Source organism: Acromyrmex echinatior, chromosome 9, assembly GCF_024713525.1.
Source record: "Acromyrmex echinatior isolate Ae372 chromosome 9, ASM2471352v2, whole genome shotgun sequence".
NCBI classification, from domain to species: Eukaryota; Metazoa; Arthropoda; class Insecta; order Hymenoptera; family Formicidae; genus Acromyrmex; species Acromyrmex echinatior.
The window spans coordinates 9,214,710-9,237,189 of NC_141860.1; the positions used below are offsets into that span (position 1 = coordinate 9,214,710).

General features: G+C 32.3%; 3 protein-coding genes and 1 non-coding gene across 8 annotated transcripts in view; 2 read left to right on the plus strand and 2 right to left on the minus strand.

Annotated features, from left to right (window-relative positions):
* Positions 1-6,945, minus strand: part of LOC105153477 (protein FAM13B) — a 54,848-nt gene extending 47,903 nt beyond the window's left edge. For 4 of the 5 annotated variants that reach the window (XM_011068361.2, XM_087409130.1, XM_087409127.1 and 1 more), the window contains exon 1: positions 6,391-6,945. The gene's annotated coding sequence lies outside the window, so the exon portion shown is untranslated. Of the gene's footprint in view, positions 1-202; positions 2,092-6,390 lie in introns of those variants that run through there. The other variant, XM_087409128.1, reaches the window with a different exon arrangement.
* Positions 6,946-8,747: 1,802 nt separating this feature from the next.
* RpS4 (ribosomal protein S4) lies at positions 8,748-11,363 on the plus strand. The gene is made up of 6 exons (XM_011068359.2): positions 8,748-8,888; positions 9,716-9,974; positions 10,378-10,475; positions 10,712-10,883; positions 10,968-11,097; positions 11,169-11,363. The coding sequence occupies exons 1-6, from the start codon at positions 8,886-8,888 to the stop codon at positions 11,293-11,295; spliced, it is 789 nt and encodes a 262-aa protein (XP_011066661.2). The 5' UTR covers positions 8,748-8,885; the 3' UTR covers positions 11,296-11,363.
* LOC147908593 (small nucleolar RNA SNORA16B/SNORA16A family) lies at positions 10,526-10,665 on the plus strand. The gene has a single exon (XR_015546294.1). It is a non-coding gene; the product is annotated as a small nucleolar RNA SNORA16B/SNORA16A family (small nucleolar RNA).
* Positions 11,364-12,604: 1,241 nt separating the features above from the next.
* LOC105153473 (putative tubulin polyglutamylase TTLL2) lies at positions 12,605-22,416 on the minus strand. The gene is made up of 11 exons (XM_087409589.1): positions 20,006-22,416; positions 19,737-19,793; positions 18,931-19,103; positions 15,990-16,115; positions 15,485-15,588; positions 15,085-15,217; positions 14,742-15,018; positions 14,424-14,626; positions 14,090-14,353; positions 13,579-13,868; positions 12,605-13,352 (listed from the first exon to the last, which is right to left on the minus strand). The coding sequence occupies exons 3-11, from the start codon at positions 19,006-19,008 to the stop codon at positions 13,232-13,234; spliced, it is 1,596 nt and encodes a 531-aa protein (XP_087265715.1). The 5' UTR covers positions 19,009-19,103; positions 19,737-19,793; positions 20,006-22,416; the 3' UTR covers positions 12,605-13,231.
* Positions 22,417-22,480: the final 64 nt, after the last annotated feature.

Below are 22,480 nucleotides of genomic sequence, written 5' to 3' on the forward strand. Positions count from 1 at the left end.
TGAAATATCAAACTTATCCACAGTGAGACTCTCTGTGCGCAATAAATCTTAAATGATTAACGACGCAAATCTAAGGAATAACGGTTTTTCATGAATAAGCGCTGAATCGAAGATGCGTTTAGATGCGTTTAGATGCGTTTCGATCGAGATGAGATACGCACTTGAATACGCAACGCACGAGTTATGTCAATGTCGATTGTACCTGATGATGTGCGGGATAAAGGAAGTCATGATGACCGACCGAAAAAGATGAGTCTGACCGCGACACAGACGCCACACAAATGAGACTGAGTCTCCGCCGCGATCCTCGGTAACCCTCTCTCTTTCTCTCTCCATCCGCCATCCTTCATCACTACCCTCCTCCTCGTAACCCTCCTCCTCGCAACCCACCTCCTCGCAACCCCTGACCGCCTCACTAGCGCTTGAACACGCCGCCACCCCCCCATCGGCAATGGGGATTGAGGGAATTCTCGAATTTTACGTCGAGTACGACGAATCCGATTAAATTTTTTTGGATTTGTACGCGATCGTCAAATGGACTCTTCTTAACTCGTTATTGATATTAAAAAGATTGGATGAAAGAGAGAGAGCGATGAAGATTGGCAAAGAATTGCAAAATCCAAGTCGACGTTAAGAAGTTTTAAGGACAAACGAATATTGGATAAGAAATGTAAATCAATGAAATAGTGACAAATAAAAAATAATAGCAACTGAGAATAATTATAATTGCAGGAAAAATTCGGAAGCTTTTGATATTTGTGTCCTGTTTATTTCGTTAAAAGGCAGATTCGAAGAATAAAATATGTTGTCAGCTAAATCAATAATTTCCACTTAAAACAGTAGACAATAATAATGTTTAAAATATTGGTATCGTGATTACATATACAAACGCAAAAAAGTATCTATTTTAAAATGCTATTATTGAATTACGACAATTTTGTATATTTAAAGGAGATTTTTAAGATTCCAAAAACTGCACATTGATTCCAATTTAATTAAGCTCTCTAATTTATTTAGATAATCAATATATAAAAAAATATTCAATCTATAAAATAGCGTAAAAATCCAGCAAATAAAATATTTATGCGATACTTTAAATAAAACTGCTTACAATACGTGTTTGAACCGCCATTATATAATACTTATTTTATTCGTAACGCCTACAATTTTTTAGACTCTGCTTCAGCAATTACTTATTTCATCCTATCATAAAAGTGTACCATCACCATAAAAATACATAAAAACCACTACCGACTACGTTCAGTTTCTATCGCTATCTTTCCCTTTCTCTCTCCCTCTCTCCGTCTCTTTCTCGACGTCCTACGTTCCCCGACAGCATCCCGCTTCCACCCTCGCCGACATCCCCTCCACCGGGACTTCCTCCAAACTGATCCCCTCCAACGCGTACAAACCCCTTGACAGCAGAGATCGCGTGCACGAGGGCGCATGCACTACCCTCGAGGAATCAATAGACTGTCCCGGTCACGTGAATCGCGAGGTGGAGGAGGACAGACGAAGGGGTAGAAGGAGAGAGAGGTTCAGAGTCTAAACGAGCCAAGAAGGGATTGGGAGATCGAAGGAGGGAAGGAGAGAGAAGAAGAAGAAGGAGGAGGGGGGGGGGGAGAGAAAGAGAGAGGCAAAGGACGGCCGCTGGTCGCGGAGGGTTGCCCGAAGGTTTGTTGACGATTATACGCGCGTATGTGGGTAAACAGCAACACGAGTTCACCCGATGGAAATGCATAATGTAAGCATTTCTCCCCATTGTGAGGAGAGTGAAAGGGCATGTGGGGAAACGATGAGTAGTGGAAGGACAATGCTTACTACGCTTCATTTCTGTAATATGATACCTTCGAACACGAAACGATCGAAACGATTTACGTCTTAACCGATATACCAAAGTCAAAACGCACGCAATAATCGATCACCAGAGTGATCGTTATTTCGAAACCACGCAATTGACGTTAACATTTGAAATTATACCGCTTCATACTTCGTTATATTCCAGCGAATTCACATTTATATTTATCGTTCTTTATTTTCAGTTTCCATTGATTATTTGCCCGCCCCACGCATCCTAAAATATACTTCCGACGATTCCTTGTATTTACGTTTAAAATACGAAAAAAATTATGATATATTTCATACAGTATTCACAGGGCGAAAAGCTATAAATATTGTATTTCGAGATGAAAAATATCTTTCTGTATATTTCTGTATGTGAAGATCGTAAAGTAATTTTTTCAAATGTATAAAATGTATTATTTGCATAAAAGTCTTAAAAAAATGACTTTTTCCTAAAAGAAAGATTCCTATTCTCGACTTTATTTGTCGACTTTTATACTCATTCTGTGATTTATGTAAAGTGGAAGTTATATAATAATTTTAAAAAGTGAAGACTGAAACACATCAAGAAATTTCGCTTATCGACGAATTATCTTAATTGTTTGAATATAAAATCCTATTCGTTCGAAAAACGTATAATTTAATTAATTAACTGATGAATATAATTACTATTAATCACTTATTCATTTAATCACTTCAATTTCCTCATGATTCAAAAATTAAATTTATACGAATGCAGTTATAAAAGTCGTATTTTCCCAATTAATCATAAATTTCTTGTCTTTTGAATTGATTTATGAAAATCTCTTGTAAAATTCCAACCGAGGTTCCAACATTCCGAATCTTTCATCAACTTATTGAATAATATTAAAGAGCTCTCTGCTTTTTGCGGTTCAAGTTACGTAACGTTTTGCACCACGTAGACGTACATTTCAAACGTAATTCTCTATGCAACGTCCGGCATCGATTGCATTCGAAAGTGCGTAACTTTTCGCGAGGGGATGCGTGACCTTCAACTTCAAATCCTTTCCCCGCAGGAAAGGATTCCCGGTCCTCCCTGTTCGTCCTCGAGACCCCATTAAAGCCAACGAATCCCATGAATGGAGTGACTTCACTTCCCTCACCATTCTGGGATTCTATATACGCAGCAATGCTTTTGCGCTGCGTAATATTTCCTGGGGTTTTATCGCCTTTCACATTCTCTTTTTATTCCAGCTTCTAAAGAAAATATCGCGAAAAACATCGCGAGAAATTTTATAGATTTCAGAATATAATCAAACAATAAAGATTGATGCAACTTATTATTAATTATTACATATTAATTATAATTTCAAGTCTCAAAACACATTTTATCAAAGTGTCATTCTTGGACAATTTTCTTGTCAAATTATAAAAAGAGCAATGGCTTTCGCTCGTAAATAATAATAACAAAAATAACAATGATTGGGAATGGTTTGATAAAATATCGCAATACCGAGAAATTTTCGAAATTTCAGAATATAATCAACCTATAAAGATTGAGAGATGCGAGTTAATATTATATATAATTATTATTATAATTATTATAATTATTATTATAATGTCTCAAAACACATTTGATTAAAGTCAGATAATTTTCTCATCAAGCTGATGAGGAAGAAAAGAGCAAAAGCTTTTTCGCTCGTAAACAATATAAATAATAATTTATAGTAAAAAATAAAATCATCGTGAAATGTTCAAAAATATTACTTGACATACAAAAATTGTTGTCTTGAATGAATTATAGCTAATCAATAAATAAATATAGAGAACGCTTGTAAAATGTTTCTTTCATCATCGATAAAAAAAAGGTCGCAACTATGCGTATTTCAGTACAAAGAAGACAGGTGTTACGCAAACAGTTCTACAACTTGCGATATGCGACGAGATATTTTTTCGTTAATTTTTTATTAATACTTCAATAATTTAATTATCGCTCCCGCGATTTTGAATGCGATGTTAATTTGGCAGATGGTAATAAATAAAAAAATGTAATTTAATCACGTAATTTTCCGCAATTTTTCTTGTTATCTCGCGCTGTGTGTGCGTATGTGTATATGTGGGTGCGCGTGTGTGTGTGTTACATATTCACGAAAAAAACACCTCGTTTCACCCCGAAGCGCACTTTGCCGCTCCTTGTCAGCGAATGTATTAGTGATGGGAATAGAACACGTGCGGGCAATGACCCCGCATGCAACGTTGCGCATATCACGTAAACTAGCGAGCGCATGCATATATCCGTGCATATGCACGCATACATACGCCGTCACTTGAATAGCGAACTTTTCGTACGACGGGTATTTATCGATTGTATAATACATGAAGCCTTGCGATGCAAGATAATGAGGTACGGACGCGCGAGATTACTCGGCATTTATCAACATTCAACGGGCGCGAGTCTTTTGAACGTTCTATTATTTTTTTCTAATCAATATCTACGATTGTTCGTTAGAGAAGCAAGAAAAATAACGTCGATCAACTTTTCTTCTCAGCTCTCCTGATGAAAACAAAGCGTCGAGCTTATTGAGAATAGAATTATGAATTTTCTGCATTATACGTATTTGCGAGAATTTTTGTGTGTTTAGAATTTTAGTCGTTTCTCGTTTCCTTTTTATTTTCTTTATTTTTCAAGCCGCGTGAGTCGCTCGTAAATTATTACGAGTGGTTGTAAAGCGATTTTAAAATTCAAACACGTGACGAAAAATTCAGCTTAAAATTCGTAGATATTATTATATTTGCGTAGCATAAAAATACCGTAGCAATCAAGACCGCGAAGAGAAAATTTTTATATGTTCCTTGATGTTATCAACTGTATAAATTAAATAAAGTTAATAAGATATTAAATAAAGTCGAAATATTTATGTAGCGAAATCATGTAGTGAAAACACTTGAGTAAATACACTTGTTTGAATGTTTAAAATTGTACATGCTAATAATAATTGCTATGTTGCTCTCAGCAGCCTTTTCTTATTATTAATTTATTTTAAATAAGAATCTTATTTTTAATCTAATTATTAAGAATCTTATTATTCATATTTATTTTAAAGATATTAAGAGTCAGAACAAGAAATGTTTTATTACTCTCATTTTTTGTCAAAAAGCAATAAATTCCGACAATTTCGTTAATATATTATATAAACATTTGCAAAAAAAAAACGCTATGAAAGTCGAGATGATTTTCTCGCGCGAATCTCCTAAAGAAGTCGTAACAATTTGCGTGCTTTGTCAATCATTGACGCAAGCCAGTTGTCAGCGAAGTGAAAGGAATGCCGCGGACCGCCGCAGGAACACAGAATCGCATCCAGGTCGAAGATGTGATCCGGATCGATTTCACGTCATGGGATTGACGCTCGACGAGAAATATCTCCGGAAAAGTGTACGCAGCGTATTGCGTAGACTATCGCGTATAGCAACTTTGATATTGTAAGAGGATAAACGTCCGATCGATATCAGACTTCTCATCGAAATAACACTGGGTTCATCGTCATCGCGTCAATATAAGAATGTCCGTCAGTTCGTAAATAAGAGGTATATAGATTAAAAAAAAATACGCCGCTTTTATAGATCCAGTCCGTGTTTGTTTTTTATTTAGTAGTTACGTGGTTTATTATTTACTATCAATTGTAAAAAATATTAAATAAAAAATATAACTTTGACCAATATAGTTCTTAAAAAATAGCAATGTTTATCGATAAAAGAAGAGAGAGAAAATTTGAAATATAATTAAGAGATAGATTAAATATATATTAATGTAAATAGAATATTCAATAAAGTGTATTATATGCAAATAATATTGAAATATGATTATAAACTAAATATATATATAGATATTCTCTAACTTTTTTTTAAGTGAAATTTCACGCCAAAGTGCGAAAACTGAACCAGTCTTGAAAAAGAATGGCTCAGTTTTCAATTTTTAGAATAAAATTTTACTCTTTAAAATGAGATTCATTCTAAAAGTTTTAAAAAGTAAATATATAAATTACATACACACACACACACACATATATATATATATATATGTGTGTGTGTGTGTATTAGACTTATGTATAGAATGTCATGTATAATCACGTTCAAAATTTACACAATGTAATAACGTCCGTCGACATTAAGTAGAACATTATCTCGAAAGAGACTATAAAAGCATATTAAAACAAAATGAATATGTCTCCTGCGCATATCGTTTGATATGAACAAAGATACATAAAATGTAGATAAAACTAAATGGACGACGCCAGTCGACAAGAGTCGTGACTGCATTTCTATGCGTTTTGATTGTACAATCGATTTTTCCAGTGCCATTTTATTAGCGGTACCAATTCACATATAACTTTATATTAATATTCACATCGCATTCTTACCGTAAACCCGATAAAAGAAAGATAAAGAAACGCTCTTCCGGGAAAAGGATGACCGTTGTATAAATATGACACTTTAATCGACTCAAAAGTCACGAATTTCGCGATTTGGCATTGCCATGTCGCGTAATAATATATATTTGCCGACGTCGGCACGGCATTTATGACTTACCTTGGACAGCGACCGGACGGGCGGAGACGAAGCGTCGTAGCGGATTCTCCGCGGATCGAACGATGCACTTCCACTTGACTTGTTCAGCAATGAACCAAACGAACGTGTCGCGAGGACGCGGCTTGGCCGACGAAGGGGTCGCGCGCCAGCGTCAGCTCCATCATCCGCGATGGCACATCGCCACCGACACGGGATGCTGATCGATAATAACTCGAGGTCGACGCCGAGGAGCGCCGTGCGCGGTACGCGAGACCGCGAGATATCCGAAGTTTGAGGTATACCGAGATCGGGCAACTTCCGAGAATTGAGAAAAAGAGAAAGAATAGAAAGGAGAAAAAAAAATATATATATATATGTGGTGTGTGTGTGTGTATATATATATATATACGCGAATGGCGTCGTGCGACTCGTACGTACACGCTCGCGTGCGTTTCGCACGCGTTTTCACGACTTCGAGAGAGTTTGAGATACGAGCGTAAATCACTGCGATAGGCAGAGCAATACCGGCGCGGGTACGCGTTCCGCCATATTATCGCAATCGCACATTTTATAGGGGACGAGATCGACTACTCCAACTTTAGTTCGACTAGCAGCCGCATCGAGGGAACTGAAGGAGACCGACCGACTGACCGTTCGTCCATCCTTGACTCGGTCGCTCTTTTATCGACGCCATCGAAATTCGTCATCGATGGAGCGCTCGATCAACTCGCGTTTATTAATCATTTTTTTGATTTTCTTCCTCCTTTCTCTCATCTTGTTCGCCTTGACAATCCAATTTTCGCACAGCTCTGAAAAATATCTTTGCTTGTAATTCATGTATCGTTAATGTATTAAGATTTATTATATATATATTCTATTTATTATTTATTATACATACTCGTGATTTCTCGGCGCGTTTCACATTTATCACTTGATGCTGTTTAGAACGCTATAAATAGTATAGATTTTAAACTGAGCACAATTCTTGATTATATTTGAATCCTACGGCACGAATTATATACAACAGTCTAGATAAGTAAGAGATTGGACTCCAACAACCTTTAAACAACTTTTGATTGGTCCGCCATGTGTTTAAAGTCGAAATCACATTATGCATTGAAAATTGAGATTAAAATTTGACCAATAAAAGCAAATTACATTATTGTCGCTTGACTGTAACAGGGGACTGTAGTGTACTCGACTGTAGTTTGTTGGTTCTTACATTCTGATTCGGTTCGAATCCTTGGTGGAAACTAAGCCACTGATTAATAATTAATTTCTATTTACAATAGTTTAACACCCACGATAAATACTGAATCTATTATTAATATTGTATGGGTACTATAAATGTATATTTATTGCAATAATACACACATATTATGCACAATTATTTTAGTAATAAAAAATATTATTAATATTTTATTAACACATTCTTTGCCGTAGTCATTTACAAGCAGAACAACAAATCATTAAAATGATATCAAAATGATCATTTTTTAAGAATTTCCGATTTATTTTAATGTCATTTTGATGATGTTGCTGTTATTCAGGGGATCTATTGTGTATCTTGAAATGAGATAAAAATTAAAAATCAAAAGTAAACAAATTCACTAGAATATTCATAATTTAATTGGTCAATACCTAGTAATCATTGCTCATTTTTGTAATTTTCACCTCATTTCAAAATACACAATCGAGTCCCTACTTGGATTACCGACGATCAGGAACGGCGACTTGTCGATTCGCCATGTGTGAAGTTGGACAACTTAATTATGAGGGATAGAGAAAAGAGAATTTCAAGACAATGTCTGAATTTCAAGACATTGTTATAATTATAACAGATCATCGTTATGCTGAGCACAATTTAAATGATTAAATTATTGTTTGGGTCCAACTAAGTACAATAGACGATAATGAAATTCTTAATTTTGGATAACGGTCTAGAGATGATTCATTGATAATATTGGGTCATCTAAAAAGTATCCGCGGTTTTTTGTCACTAGATGTGTGTTGATGGTCATATATCTAGTGACAAAGTACCGCGGATACTTTTTAGATGACCTAATATTTACCTCATTGTGTTACAACGCATCAATTTTGATTCCGATGAGTAATTGTTACACTGAAGATGACCTAATCTTATGGTCGAAACGTGGTGATTGACATATATCTTATTTTTGACTACACAAGTACAAATGTCGGTTCTCAGTGACTTTATATTCTTTTATAGATTTGATCTTTAAGCCTTTTTTAATTTTAATTTTAATTATAAATTTGATGAAATTTAAAACATATGTAACCAAAGACGATAACCAATCAGACCCTCGCTTTTCTGATAATTTTCATTGGTTGTTCAGACTCCATCTAGTGTCGCGTAGTTCTGGGTCGTCATATCGTTGCATTGGCGTCCATTTGCGTTCATTGCAGTTCATTGGCGTCACAAACGTTTTTTTCTCATTTTTCTGATGCGAGCACGCGATATTAATTCTCGTGTCCTTTCCGCTTAGGGTTTCAAGATGGTAAGTTTGTCAGGCATCGCGAAATCTGTCTAAATCACGCGTATATGATGTGAATCTGTTTGATACGCAAAAGAAATAGGTAGTGTACATTTTTGTGCGTCGGATGGTATATTTATGAAATATTAAATGCGTTCTGGTGCTGTGAAAACGACAGTGATATTGCGACGTGTCACACTGCTTCGTTTTGTTTCCTTCCGAATTTCTTGGTATTTTCTAATGGAATCTATCGTGTTACGATTCCATCGAAATTATTCTATAGCAATGCATGAAAAATTATATTTTTATTCAAATTAAAATTACTTCCATTTACTCACATAAATGGAATAAATATCAACTAACCTAAATTTAGAGTTAACCTAAATTTCACGACGAACACCGTTCGTTATTTCTCATTCTAATCGCATGGATGGTGTTAAAAATTTTACTTTAGCACAAAAATGTAAACTAAAGCTTTACATTTTTGTGCTAAGAAGTTTTAGTTTTGACAATTGTTTTCTATATTTGCATTTTGTATGATTATAGATTTAAATTTTTTCAGCAAATATTATCTATAATTGTTTTTATAAATTGTAACCATGGTGTTATCAGTTTAATGAAAGCAATAATTTCGTGTTTATATGAGAAAATTGTTTATATTACATCAATATACAGATGAATCTTACAGTTGTAATTGCACAATACTATGTTTATTCAATTGAAGTCTGACTTAAATCTTATTAATTTTTAATTATATCATTAATTTTTTAATCGGGAAAATAATTATTAATTTTTATCATTAATTATATTTAATTTCAAAATATTCTTAATATAATACAAAATTTTTTCAGGCTCGTGGTCCAAAGAAGCATCTCAAGCGTCTTAATGCACCGAAAGCATGGATGTTGGACAAACTGGGGGGTGTGTATGCCCCTCGACCATCTACTGGTCCACACAAACTCAGGGAATCACTTCCTTTGGTTATCTTCCTCCGTAATAGATTGAAATATGCTTTGACAAATTGCGAAGTTACTAAGATCGTGATGCAGCGTTTGATCAAGGTTGATGGAAAGATTCGCACTGATCCCAATTATCCTGCTGGTTTTATGGGTGAGTGATTTTGATATCTCATGTCCACTTAATATTACAAATGCTTCGACATTTAATTAATCAATTAAAAGAAAGAATTTTGCTAATTGATTAAGCAAAGAATTTCAAAACATTCATAGCATTAAGTGGATCATAGCCTGTATCTATTATAATACTTTTTCTGCTTTTATGTTATAAAATGTTTGATGAAAATGGGCCATATCGAAGATATGATACTTATAATATCAAGAGTAGCATAGTCAAAAAATGGCCAATAATAAAACATGTTCTTCATAATGGTCACAGATTAAATTATGTATTTTTTTCTGTATTACCCAAGAAGTGCACAAAAATATTTTGTAGCTTATATACAGAGATGTAGGTATAAACAATTGTGGATTAATATCATTATGATTCATTTTAGATGTTATTACAATTGAGAAAACTGGTGAATTTTTCCGCTTGATCTATGACGTTAAAGGACGTTTTACTACCCATCGTATTACTGCTGAAGAAGCCAAGGTAATTCATTATTGCATACTCAATTTCTACTCTTTTCATCTAATGATAGAAAGGGGCCTTATCGAAGCTATGGTATTTACAATATCAAGAATATCATAGTCAAAAAATGGCCAATAGTAAAGCAAGTTCTTCATTTTGGTCACAGATTGAATTGCATATTCTTTCTGTATTACCCAAGAAGAGCATAAAAATTATGTATTTACAATGTATCTATAATATGATGTTATATTTTATAGTACAAATTGTGCAAGGTAAAGCGCGTCCAGACTGGTCCTAAAGGAATACCGTTTTTAGTTACGCATGACGGTAGAACAATTCGATATCCCGACCCTGTTATAAAAGTTAATGATACTATTCATCTTGACATCGCCACTAGCAAAATTTTGGATTCCATCAGATTTGATTCTGGTAATTATTTGCCTATGAAATTGAAGAAATATGAATTAACGAGAAAAAAATATTGAGCATAATTTTCTTTTGCTTGATTGCCAGGTAATTTATGTATGATTACCGGAGGAAGGAATTTGGGTCGCGTTGGTACTGTCGTGAGTCGCGAGCGTCACCCTGGTTCTTTTGACATTTGCCACATAAAAGATGCTCAAGGGCATACTTTCGCCACGAGGTACTGAAAATAAGATTTTTAGTTGTCCAATCTGCATTGTTCTTTGTATATAATGTAAATTGTTTGCGTAGGTTGAATAACGTTTTCATCATTGGTAAAGGCACAAAGGCGTATGTAAGCTTACCAAGAGATAAGGGTGTGAAACTGTCGATCGCTGAAGAACGTGACAAGAGATTAGCAGCGAAGGGAGTGAATTAATAAATGTACATTTTCAAGAAAACATGAAATAAACCGAGATTGATTTGGTAAATCTCTCCATCCTCTTATAGATGATTTTCATTATAATAATTTATTGTCAAAAAACAATAACGTAATGCCAAAATTACCATCATTTTCCCCATTTCTTTAAAATAAATTTACAAATTCAACATTTGAAATATTTTGTTGAACAAGGCCTAATAAAGGAAATTAAATGTAAAGCTCATACCTATAGATTCATATTTTGTTCCCTTAAAAAAGTATATGATTTTTGAATTATTACCATGAATGATTTCGATAAAGAATTTAGTTATTTAACTGATCAAGGTAAAATATAAATATCGAGATTAAATATAAATTATTGATGATATTTTGAGTTATATCTTTTGAATTATTCTAGATTATTTGTTGTATTTTTTAGATATTAAAATCGTCACAATTCAAAAAGTGATTTTTTTTTTAATTTTTATAAAACGAAAATCATAAAAATATTTTAATCATATTTCGAGTATATTTTTTCGCTGCTATTTGAAAAAACAAATTTTTTTCTTGAAAAATTAATTTTTTGAGTTATTTATTAATTATAATAAGGGAGCAATATCATATAACTGTTTTAATAATCTTTTTGATATATTTGAAAGATTAAAGATAAAAAATACATGATAAAGTGATACAAATATATAGAATTCGTATTCGAAAAGTATGTATGAATAATGCGTTGCGTTCAAGTGCGTTCAATTTACAGATAGAAACGTGAAGTATGCAACGCGCATGCTCGGCGGCCATGTTAGTTACAGCTACTACGGATCGAGTGTGACTTGCGGACGCGTTCTCTCGCGAATTTTAATAAAAAATTTACAACATGTCCCAATTTTACATCGGGATTAGGAAGGAAAGTTTAGGACTATCGTCACGTCGTACTTATCCGCATTTGCAATCGTCTGCTATTACGTATTTTCGTCGCGATAACGAATTCTCGCCCGCCAAAGATTTATCGAATAAATCGGGGACCACACGAGTGATCGCACGACTTGTTAAAACAACGCACACGACCGGTAAGCGAATGCAATTTATTATTTTATCATTTGTTATGTATTTTTAAATCATACACGCATATAGTATATGCAAGTAGGTATCTCACATTTAACGATATCGCGATTGATTGTAACAATAATTTGTATTCATGATTGTATGTAGAACGTCGCGTTTCTTCCGGAAATTCGAGTTGTTGCAAATGAAGTGGGAAGAATTAGCCGAACGCTGAAAGTTGAAAGAGTAATTATACGGATCAACGAAACGCTTGGTGAGTTAGAAATTTAATTTATTATTATTAATAGAGGATCCGTGTAATGTGATTCTTTAGATGCATTTTGGCATGCTAAATGTGGTCATCTGTAATAATGAATAAATTTGTGTGTAGAATAATTGTTATGTAATAATAATAAAATTATAAAAAATATTAGTAAATAATTTAATTATTTAATATTAATTAATGATTTAAATCAAATAATTCATTAGAGAGAGGTAAAAATATTGTTATAATAATAATAAGCTCACAAAAATTTGAATAATTATAACAATACGAAGTCAAAAAAAATTATGAAAAATCAATTATAATGTTGCAGTTGTTATTATCATTGAATTAATACAATGATGTAGTAATAAAATAATTTTATTTGCAAATTGAGCATGAGATGGCTACATTTAACGCTAAATGATTAACAATGCGAATCTAACTGCTTAATGAATAATTACAATTACTTTTTAAATATATATTAAATATGATGTATAGTAAAGATCGATGGAATGAAAAAATGCACGTTTAATATAATGTGCATTAAACATCATACGAAATATTTCTTAAAATAACACTATATATGAGCAAGCGTAAAATAAATTTGAACATCGTGAGCAAAAAATCCAGACTCCTAGGTTTTTACTTTTCTGGCAGCCAAATTTCTGTATTTAATTCGAGTGCTTTTCGCAAAAGAGCATTGCACTGCTCGTCCGTGAGTTTTTCGTTCCTCTGCTGCACTTCCTTTGCAGCTTTTAAATATCTATTTGAAAGAAAAATTTATTATAAGATTGTCGCACACATTTTTATACTTCGTATTTATACTTCAATAGTTTTGTATTGTCATAATTAAATGCGTTAATTTTTTATTCGATACTTAGAGTTGTCACTTATTTCAATTTTTTTGAAAAAAATTGTAAGTTCGCTCTCGATAGCTTTGAGACAACTCATAAAAATTAAAGAATTAGATATCGAAGATTAAAGATTACTTTTGTATAGACAGGACCATGTTCTTGATTTCATTTTCAACAATTCTGGGTGACGGTCTCGTATATTCCGTATTCTCCATATGTTTCATCCGAATAAACGGGCAAATACGAATCCATCCGCCTTCTCTTACGCAGGAAGTCCTCCAATCTCTACCATTATCCCAAATCGGCGATGACGCATGATTCTCGATCGTATTTCCTTTATATCGATGTATGTATTTGTCCATTAACAGCTGGTTGTAATGGCGTGGCCAGGTAGTAGGACAAACTTCCGGTGGTGATTGTCGCAACTGAAAGAAAATTACAGCAATTACCAGCAAGATATGTTATTTTTCCTTTTTTGAATAAATAATACATATTAATCTTTCTCGATATTAGTATTAATCATTTTTATTTAAATGTTTTGTTTTTTTACTTGGAATTAATTTTTTCTTTTTTTGTCGTAATTTAATATATTATTTGTGCAATTTCGATTGTACAAAAGGCAGAAGATTCGCTCGCGATTTATTACCGTGGCTTGGGTCTCCGAGGAAAAATTTAGAAAAGTTTCAGCTTCTCGTCCGAGTTTCGATCTCTTTTTCACGGAACGACCGAATTTGGAAGACACTTCGCCCTCATCCTCCTCGATGCGGTCGGGAGAGGACCAGATTGTAAACAGAGAGAGTCCGGTATTGCATACTGGAAGACCCAATAAATCAAACAAATCATGCAACAGGGGTTTTTTCACTTCTGAATCGACTTCGCAGTCGTTACTTAAAGCCGGACTTAAGTTCACCTGGAATTTATTAAATTGTTTATCTGATTCAATTATTTTATTTTGTTTTTTCAAACGACACTTTATTTACTTCTAAAAGCCACGGCTTTAAATTTTCGTCAATCAGCACGTCGAAGCCAAAAAATTCAAAACAATTCGAAGATTTAGGAATGCCTGCTGCTTGACTTAGAATTGTTAAAGTTACGAGACAGGAGATTCTCTGCCACAGAATCCAATCAAAGTATCCTGACTGTTCGAAATATCTCCGCAATTGTCTAAATGTCCATTTGCATCCTAAAAATTAAAAAAATTTGTGTATTATTTTTAAATCTTCTTTTAACTTTTGCGTGCAGTATAGAATACAAATATAATAAAATTAATAAAGAAGGTAGTTAACGTATAAAAATACCGGCACCGATGCGTTCTTTCTTTTCTGAATAACCTGGTCCCAGTTTGTTTAGAGAAAAATTTGTGAGATGTCGAAAGGGATCATCTAATCGCTCCAAGGAAAACTTTTCAGTGGCAAAACGAGCCAGACCTTCCTTGTACAAATAAATCGTTAACGGACGATACGATGGCACGCATACATATAAACGAAGATCGAATTTGTATCCTCCGATTAGCAAAGGATTCTCGATATATCTTTGTACAACCGCGGCATTGTCATACGATAGATCGCTTAATTTCTGAAAAAATATATTTATTATCTAATTTATACGATTTGTATTTCGATTTCCATTTAAAAGCCTCACGCGAAATAAAAAGATTCCTCTCCCTTGACTTTGGCCGACCGGTTTGCAAATCCAAATTTTATCATCTTTCTCGTAACGACTACACTCTTCGGCCAATTTTGTATATTCAGAAGGCAGGTTATATCCTACGGGACTAATATGATGAATAAATATCAAACAGAGATAATCTTACATTCAACTTGCAATTTTTTATTATTATTATTACTATATATATATTTATATTTTATTGAGAAATAATAATTATATTTTATTGAGAATTTTTGCAAAAATTCGATTTTAACTTCACACGTTTTAATTGAAAAAATATTTGAAACAATTTCATTGATGAAGATAATAATTTTTACAAGAAAAAAGCTTTATGCTAACGCAGGCAAACTTAATTAAAAGTTTATTTATGTACCTGAAATCATATATCGCACCATGGACTTTTTTCATGCACTTTAAGTGACGGATAAGCTTATCCTTTCGACAGATGGAATTTCCCTTTGGTATTCGATTGACGAACTGTTCGAAAAATAATTCGACATACTATTTGAGCAATTCTTTTTAATTAAGAGAGATTTTTTAATTTAGATAATTAGAAAAATTATGTGTGAAATAAATAGTTAATTTTATATTAAATTTAAAAAATTATATAATCAATTAATTAATAATAAATTAATTATTAAAAATGGATAGAGCATCAAATATTATCACAAATATTAATAAGTCAAAGTTATAATAACTTTTGTAGATAAACTTGGGAGAATCACAATGATTTAAAAAAATACAAATTTACATAATAAGAAAATTAGGATTTTTCAGGAAAGGATTGAAAGAACGATCCCTTCCCTGATCGTTCGTTGTTTACGATTTGAAGAGAATTCGAGATTTCATAAAACTTAGCTTAGATATTGCGTTATTACCTGGCAGGGGAATAATGGCCTGTAATGTGATGTGGGGAAACCGCCGGACCGCCACCATAAATTCCATCGATCTTTGAATACATTATTTTCACCGGCGTACTCCCGCCATCCCCTTTCCGTGCAAACCTACAAAAGAAAACATCCGCGATAGCGAAAGGATGGCTGATATTACGTCGATGTTTATTCCGAGGGCCGGGTATACTATATACTTATATAATCCGTCTCAGATTTCAATATACGCGTGAGTGCTCATTTTTTTCTGCTGTCAGACGGCAACAACAAAAGCAACTAATCTTTTCTGTATTATTTGCGACAACGTGAAACGCTAAACGTCATGATGAAACGCAATCGTTATTCTTGTGTGAGTACATCAATTTCGAAAAGACAGCGATCGATATGTTTATTTATATTAACAGATTTATAATAATTTAAAATTGAATTGCGTAATTTTGAAGTAAATTCGTAGAATGACCACGTTGGATGAAAATAGTAGTTTTATCGATGCAATCGATTTCTAGATATATAAATATTCTCACAAATAAATTCGTAGAGAGTACGACTTATTTTAGAATCTTGCTAAATATGCGCTTATACCAGAGGTTACAACCAAAATATCATAATCGATATCTATTTAATTCACACAGATGTGTTGCATCGATTTCTCTATTTGGCCAAATTGATAGAGTGTAATCACTTTCAGTTTGGTAACCGAAAGTGCATTCCTTAATTCCAGATATCTACGCATTCTGAAGTTTCAAAACTTTCGAGGGTGAGGCACGAAAATAGCGACGACCGCCCTTGATTTATTGTCGTGTTATTAGAACATTAGGGATGACTGTTTGTATCAAAACGAACCAAGGCCTCTGATTATAATTAAATCGGTATGCACGATAGATCTCTTTAATTGAAAAATTTATTTTTAAATCATCTCATAAAATTCATATTTTTTAGAAACAAAGAGTTTATACACTTATAAACTTAAAAGATTTTATAGCTTATCATTATTTTCGACTCTAAAGTGATTTAAAAGTAACCTCTAATTACGCGCGTAATTAGAGATTACTTCTAAATAACTTCTAAATAAATTTACGAAGCACTTAGGCAACTCGAGAATGATTATTTTTATTTCTGCAGTTTGAATTTCAAAAAAATGTATTTTATTTATTATAATTTAATTGTCTTTTTGTTTTCGAATTGGAAACAAAAATAATTTCTTAAACATGATACAAATTTTCCTGCGTCATGCAAACTTCGAAAGTATGATATTTTCTCTTCAGAATGTCATTTAATTTGATCAATCACACGTTGTGTGAAACACAATTGAGTTACTTTCGTAGCTTCAGAGTTCATTTTAGCATACATTTATGCAAACCATCGTATAAATCACGAATTACACATTACTATTGACAAATCTCTATTTTTTAAGTCTTTCTTTCTGGAATAATCCAATTTTTTTTTGCTCTCTTTTAACTTTTCCCGTTAATGATCCAAGACAAACAAATAATGTAATAAATTAACGAATTGGATGAAAAAAATTAGATTTTATTTAAATAATAACAATATGCGAATTTTCGAATAAGTCTTAATTAATAAATTACGCGAAGTTATTTCCAAAGTAAATGCGAAGTTTAATTATGTGACAATTCACTTACAAAAAATTTTTCGACTGACATGGAATTTTTATTACTGTTGACTAATTGCAAAACATGTTAACTTTGTGCTACATTATCGATACACTTATTATCATATATTTAAAAGAAAATATTAAGAAGAAATAATATCAATTAAAAGAACAATGTGTGATATCTTTCTAAATCTTATCACTTCTTTTAATAATAATTTAATATTTACACAGGATGTATTTTGATTTTTAATGTAAATTTCAAATAAAAGATTCAGGATTTTTTTAAATTAAAATATTATTATTTTTTAAATTAAAATATTGAGGAAATAACAACTTCTCTTACAGAAAATCTAATTTAATTTTGAAAATTACTTATTTTGAACAGCAGTGTTTTTAATATTCAAAAAATAAATAGTATATTCTTCCGTATTATTATAAATAGTATATTCTTCAGTATTTTTGTAAGAATTGTACATTATAAGCGGTCATATAAATATTTAATTGTATTAAATAAATTAAATTGCAAGATTTTATTTATATAAATTCGACTTTATCTTCTTGATAATTATTATTGATTTAATTATTGAATGTAAAAAATTCACGGCAATTTTCGTGATTAAATGATCTCTCGAAATTTTATTAAAAAACGATACATTCCAAATGAAAGAATCAACCATTAAAATTCAATTGTAAGATAGTCTATACTTAGTACTTGGACTTAATACTTGTTAATCACTTTTTGTAATGTATACAACAGAGCATACCAATAGTTATAAAATATGAAATAGTACGGAGATCACAAATCTGGCGCCGGAAATTTTCACGAAGTTCAACTTATTGTTAGTCCTTTAGTTTTCTACTTTTGTTTTTTACCATTGCATGTCGCACTTACCTAATCATCGCGTCTAAAAGCGGCAAATGCACGCAGAGGCGCGTTGCAGGTATGCATGTATGTATCGCATACCTTGAAAAGTATTTGGTTCAAGGGCGCTAAGTCTAAGTTTGTAACCATGCCGTGAATAAATTCTAAGGGACATAAAAAAACTAAAGCTAGAGGAGGCCTATCTCTGCGTTTATCGCGGTATATTACATTACATTATCCGTCGAAGCCGACGACCTTTCGCGTCGAATCGTATCGATTATCCGCGATCCATCGCGCGGCAACGCGTACAGCCGCGTATCGGCATTTGTACGCCGAATGAATGACGTGCAGATTTACAATCGAATTACAATTAGTCTATGATTTAAATTGTGCTTTATCGAGGACTTCATCGTTCGTTTCTGAGATTGTAGGAATTTCATCTAAACCAATTATACCTGTACAAGTAGATGCGGTCCGGTACCGTTGTCATTTAGTCTGAACACAAAAGGCCCTTCCATACATTTTACTGCCATGCCGAAGCATCGTATTCTTTTTGAGATACAACGAACTTCCGGTTTAATTACGTCGATATTGCATTATATTTAAGAAGCTCATTATAATATGCAATCTAAGAAAAAGAATAATTAAATTAATTAAATATTTTGTGTTAGCAAACGCATTGATAAGTTAATTACGCTATCATTTTTATTGTTTCGAAGTAGCACTTGTAGATAGCTAAAACCATTGTTTTTTTTTATCAAAACATAAAAGAGTTTAATTTCATATTTTCTTCACTGCGGAGCTCGTAATAAAACAAAATATGCAAATATCTGTGATAATAACTATTTTTATTTGTTTTCGAAAAAATTCAATAAATATTATCTCGTGCTTTTTAATAAATAACACAAAACTAAATAAATATAATAATTTTGTTGAAAATACAAATTTCTATAATAGAGATAATTAATGTGGATTTGTTTTTATTTATTTTTATATTATTTATTGCATATTGAAAATAAATACGGATTAAAAAATTAAGCGTGGAGTACTTTATCGATATTAATTATAAATTAATAACGCGTTGTGTTTCTATTAATATGCTAGCATGTGTGTCATATAGATGTACCAAGTATCCTCCAATGTCGAGGATATTTTGAAATGTAAAGCGTATATATCGTGGACAACACCACGTGTGTTGTGTCTATCGTTCAACTCTTATAGTATAAGCAAAATAGAAGGTAATATACAGGAGAAATCTTACCTTTACAGATGATAAACCTTTTGTCAATAATTCCAATTCTCATATACTGAGAGTTATCTGCAAAAATGAATATTATATTACGTTATTTATGAATTTGTAGAAATCAATCATTACACATAACACATAAATATACTCAAGATCACAATTTGTTGTATATGTAAATACTAATAAATTATATCATATGGGATACAAAATGTAAAAGTTTAAAATTAATATTACTATTTTCTATGAATTGTAATTCTATTTGTTAACATTTATAAAGAACTTACACAGAGGTAACAGATGTAAATAAATTTACTGCCAACTCTGCTACCATTTTGACTTGATGAATCGAGAATCGTTCGTAGCTTCGATACATCGAAGCTTATTTTTTTCCCCGCGAAGTTTCTCGCTGAGATGGTTAGTGTAGACAAGGCGGGATCTCGGTTCTCACTGGTACGCGGCCACGTTCTGGTCTACGCAATCGCTTTCGGCTGATTCTCGCAGGTGCGCAGGCTACCGCTGTGAGCCGCTTGCAGCTTTTATGCGCTTTCCACCACGATTGCCGCAAGGGACGGCAAGGCCGCTAGATGAGAATGTCGGTTGAGATATGTAATAGGCGGTCAGAAACAGCTCGTTGTGGAAGGATCCGAGAGAATTTAGATAATTCGAATTTATGGAAGGTTATTAGAAGCACGCGACGGGCACTGTCGTTCTTTCTCGTCAAGGTACAGGGATGCATGTGGCAAAACTAATAAAGCTCTAGACTTCTTCAATTGAAATATAGTATTACATTGAAATCATATAGCGTAATATTAAATTGAATACTTTCCGACAATTAACAAAAGTATTCGACTTTTGTTTTGAGTCCTGTCTCTAAAATTTAACAAAGTAAATATAATAGTAAAATATTAATTAATAAAATATTATCAGAACGATGAAATTATAGTCTCAAAAAGTAAAATATTTTTAAAGGGAATTTTAGAAATTTCGGAAATATTCTTAAGTTTTTCACATTAGATGTATATCATTTTAATTATTAATATTTATAATTAATTTAGAGTATCTGAGAGATCTATAAAATACTTAATCCAACCCTGTGTCTCCGATGAGTATTTTAGGCTTTAAAGACAGTTTCAATTATTTCAGCTCGAACGCGAGATTGAACTTTTCTCTAACATTTCCGCGTGCTTTTAAAGTCTCTTTTAATGGTCGACGCATTTTTAATGAGGGATAATTATAATCGATGTTTGCAAAAATTCTGACAGAGATAAAAGAACATTCAGATGTCACGCGACGATAAATGCGGGAATAATTAAAGTTCGTGAAAAAATATTATAATTTCAGTAATTATGTTTAATTAGGACGTTTGATTATCCAAATTAAAAATGAAAAAGTTTTTACTGCGGAACGATGTGCGATATCATTATATTGATTGTGCTTAACAATCAATTAGAGCTCACTGACGACCAATGGATGTGTGAAGGACACAATTGCGGATTAGGTGATTGTACTTAAAGATGAGGACTGTGTATATCTCAGGTATAGGAAAATCGACAAAAGTTCGAAAGGGCGAGCTGACGTCGCAACGACTTCACGTCAAATGTCAAATGTCTCGCGTTAAATTAAATTCCTCACCGGATACTTTTTTTACCGCAATCATCCGTGCAAAGGAGTAGTTAGGCACTAGAATATTTGATATTATATTTAGAATCGAAGCAAATGAGAAAAAAGACAAGGATTTTAGTTACAAAAATATACAAGAAGGAAAATTGTAAGAATTTCTATATTTAAAAAATCACTCGAAAATTTCGGATAAAAATCTCGATATTTGCAAATATGAAATTTGAAATACCTTTTTTTATATAAAATTTAATGATTCTAACTTGTTTTATTTTCTTTTGCTTTATATGTTTTTTTACGTCAATACGTTTTTTTATCGAAGTGTATTGTTGTCCAAAATTAATCTTTTATAAAAGTCTTTTAAAAAGTTTTTAATATCTAACTCTAATTTTTATTTATGAAATATTCTGAAATATTTAATTTCTGAAGAAGCAAAAGACTGTCTTTCATCAGTCTCTTTCGAAGACAGATACCGCGAGGTCGTACTAATGATAAATCCATGAAACAAAGAGTAGCAACTTTGATCGAAAAATCTGAATTGATTTGATCATTCTTATTGAAGATCTTATTCCAATCATGCATCGATCTCTTTTGAAATCGTCGATAAATGTAGAAGATAGTTGATGTTGTGATATGCTCGTGGTTCTTCGCTATTTCTCAATCTATTTCATGACATAATCAATATTCTTAGTTATTAAAATACTAAGTGCCAGTTGTAAATAACACTCGTAAATAATTACGGTTGTTTGTACGTTTTATACCTTACTGGATTTTTATTATATATCTCATTGTACACGCAAATCTCCCGTAAAATTTGCTTCAACTGACTTCATAAAAGAATCTTAAGAACGCTTTTTACATGCGTTTCGATAAATAAATTCAGAAGAAATAGTAAATATATGTACGCATACTATGAATTTAGATGATCAAATTATTTTTTGAATTAAGCTCGATACAATGAAATGGATGTTAAATATGTATAGAATTAATATAAAAACGGAAAAAGACATAATCATATATATTGAAAATTTATTTTAAATATGTTTAAATGTATTTAAAATAAGAGTTAACAGATTTCTATAAAATTATTAAAAATTACAAAAATGTTTTTTAAAATTCTATCTTTTAACAAGTAAATTTGT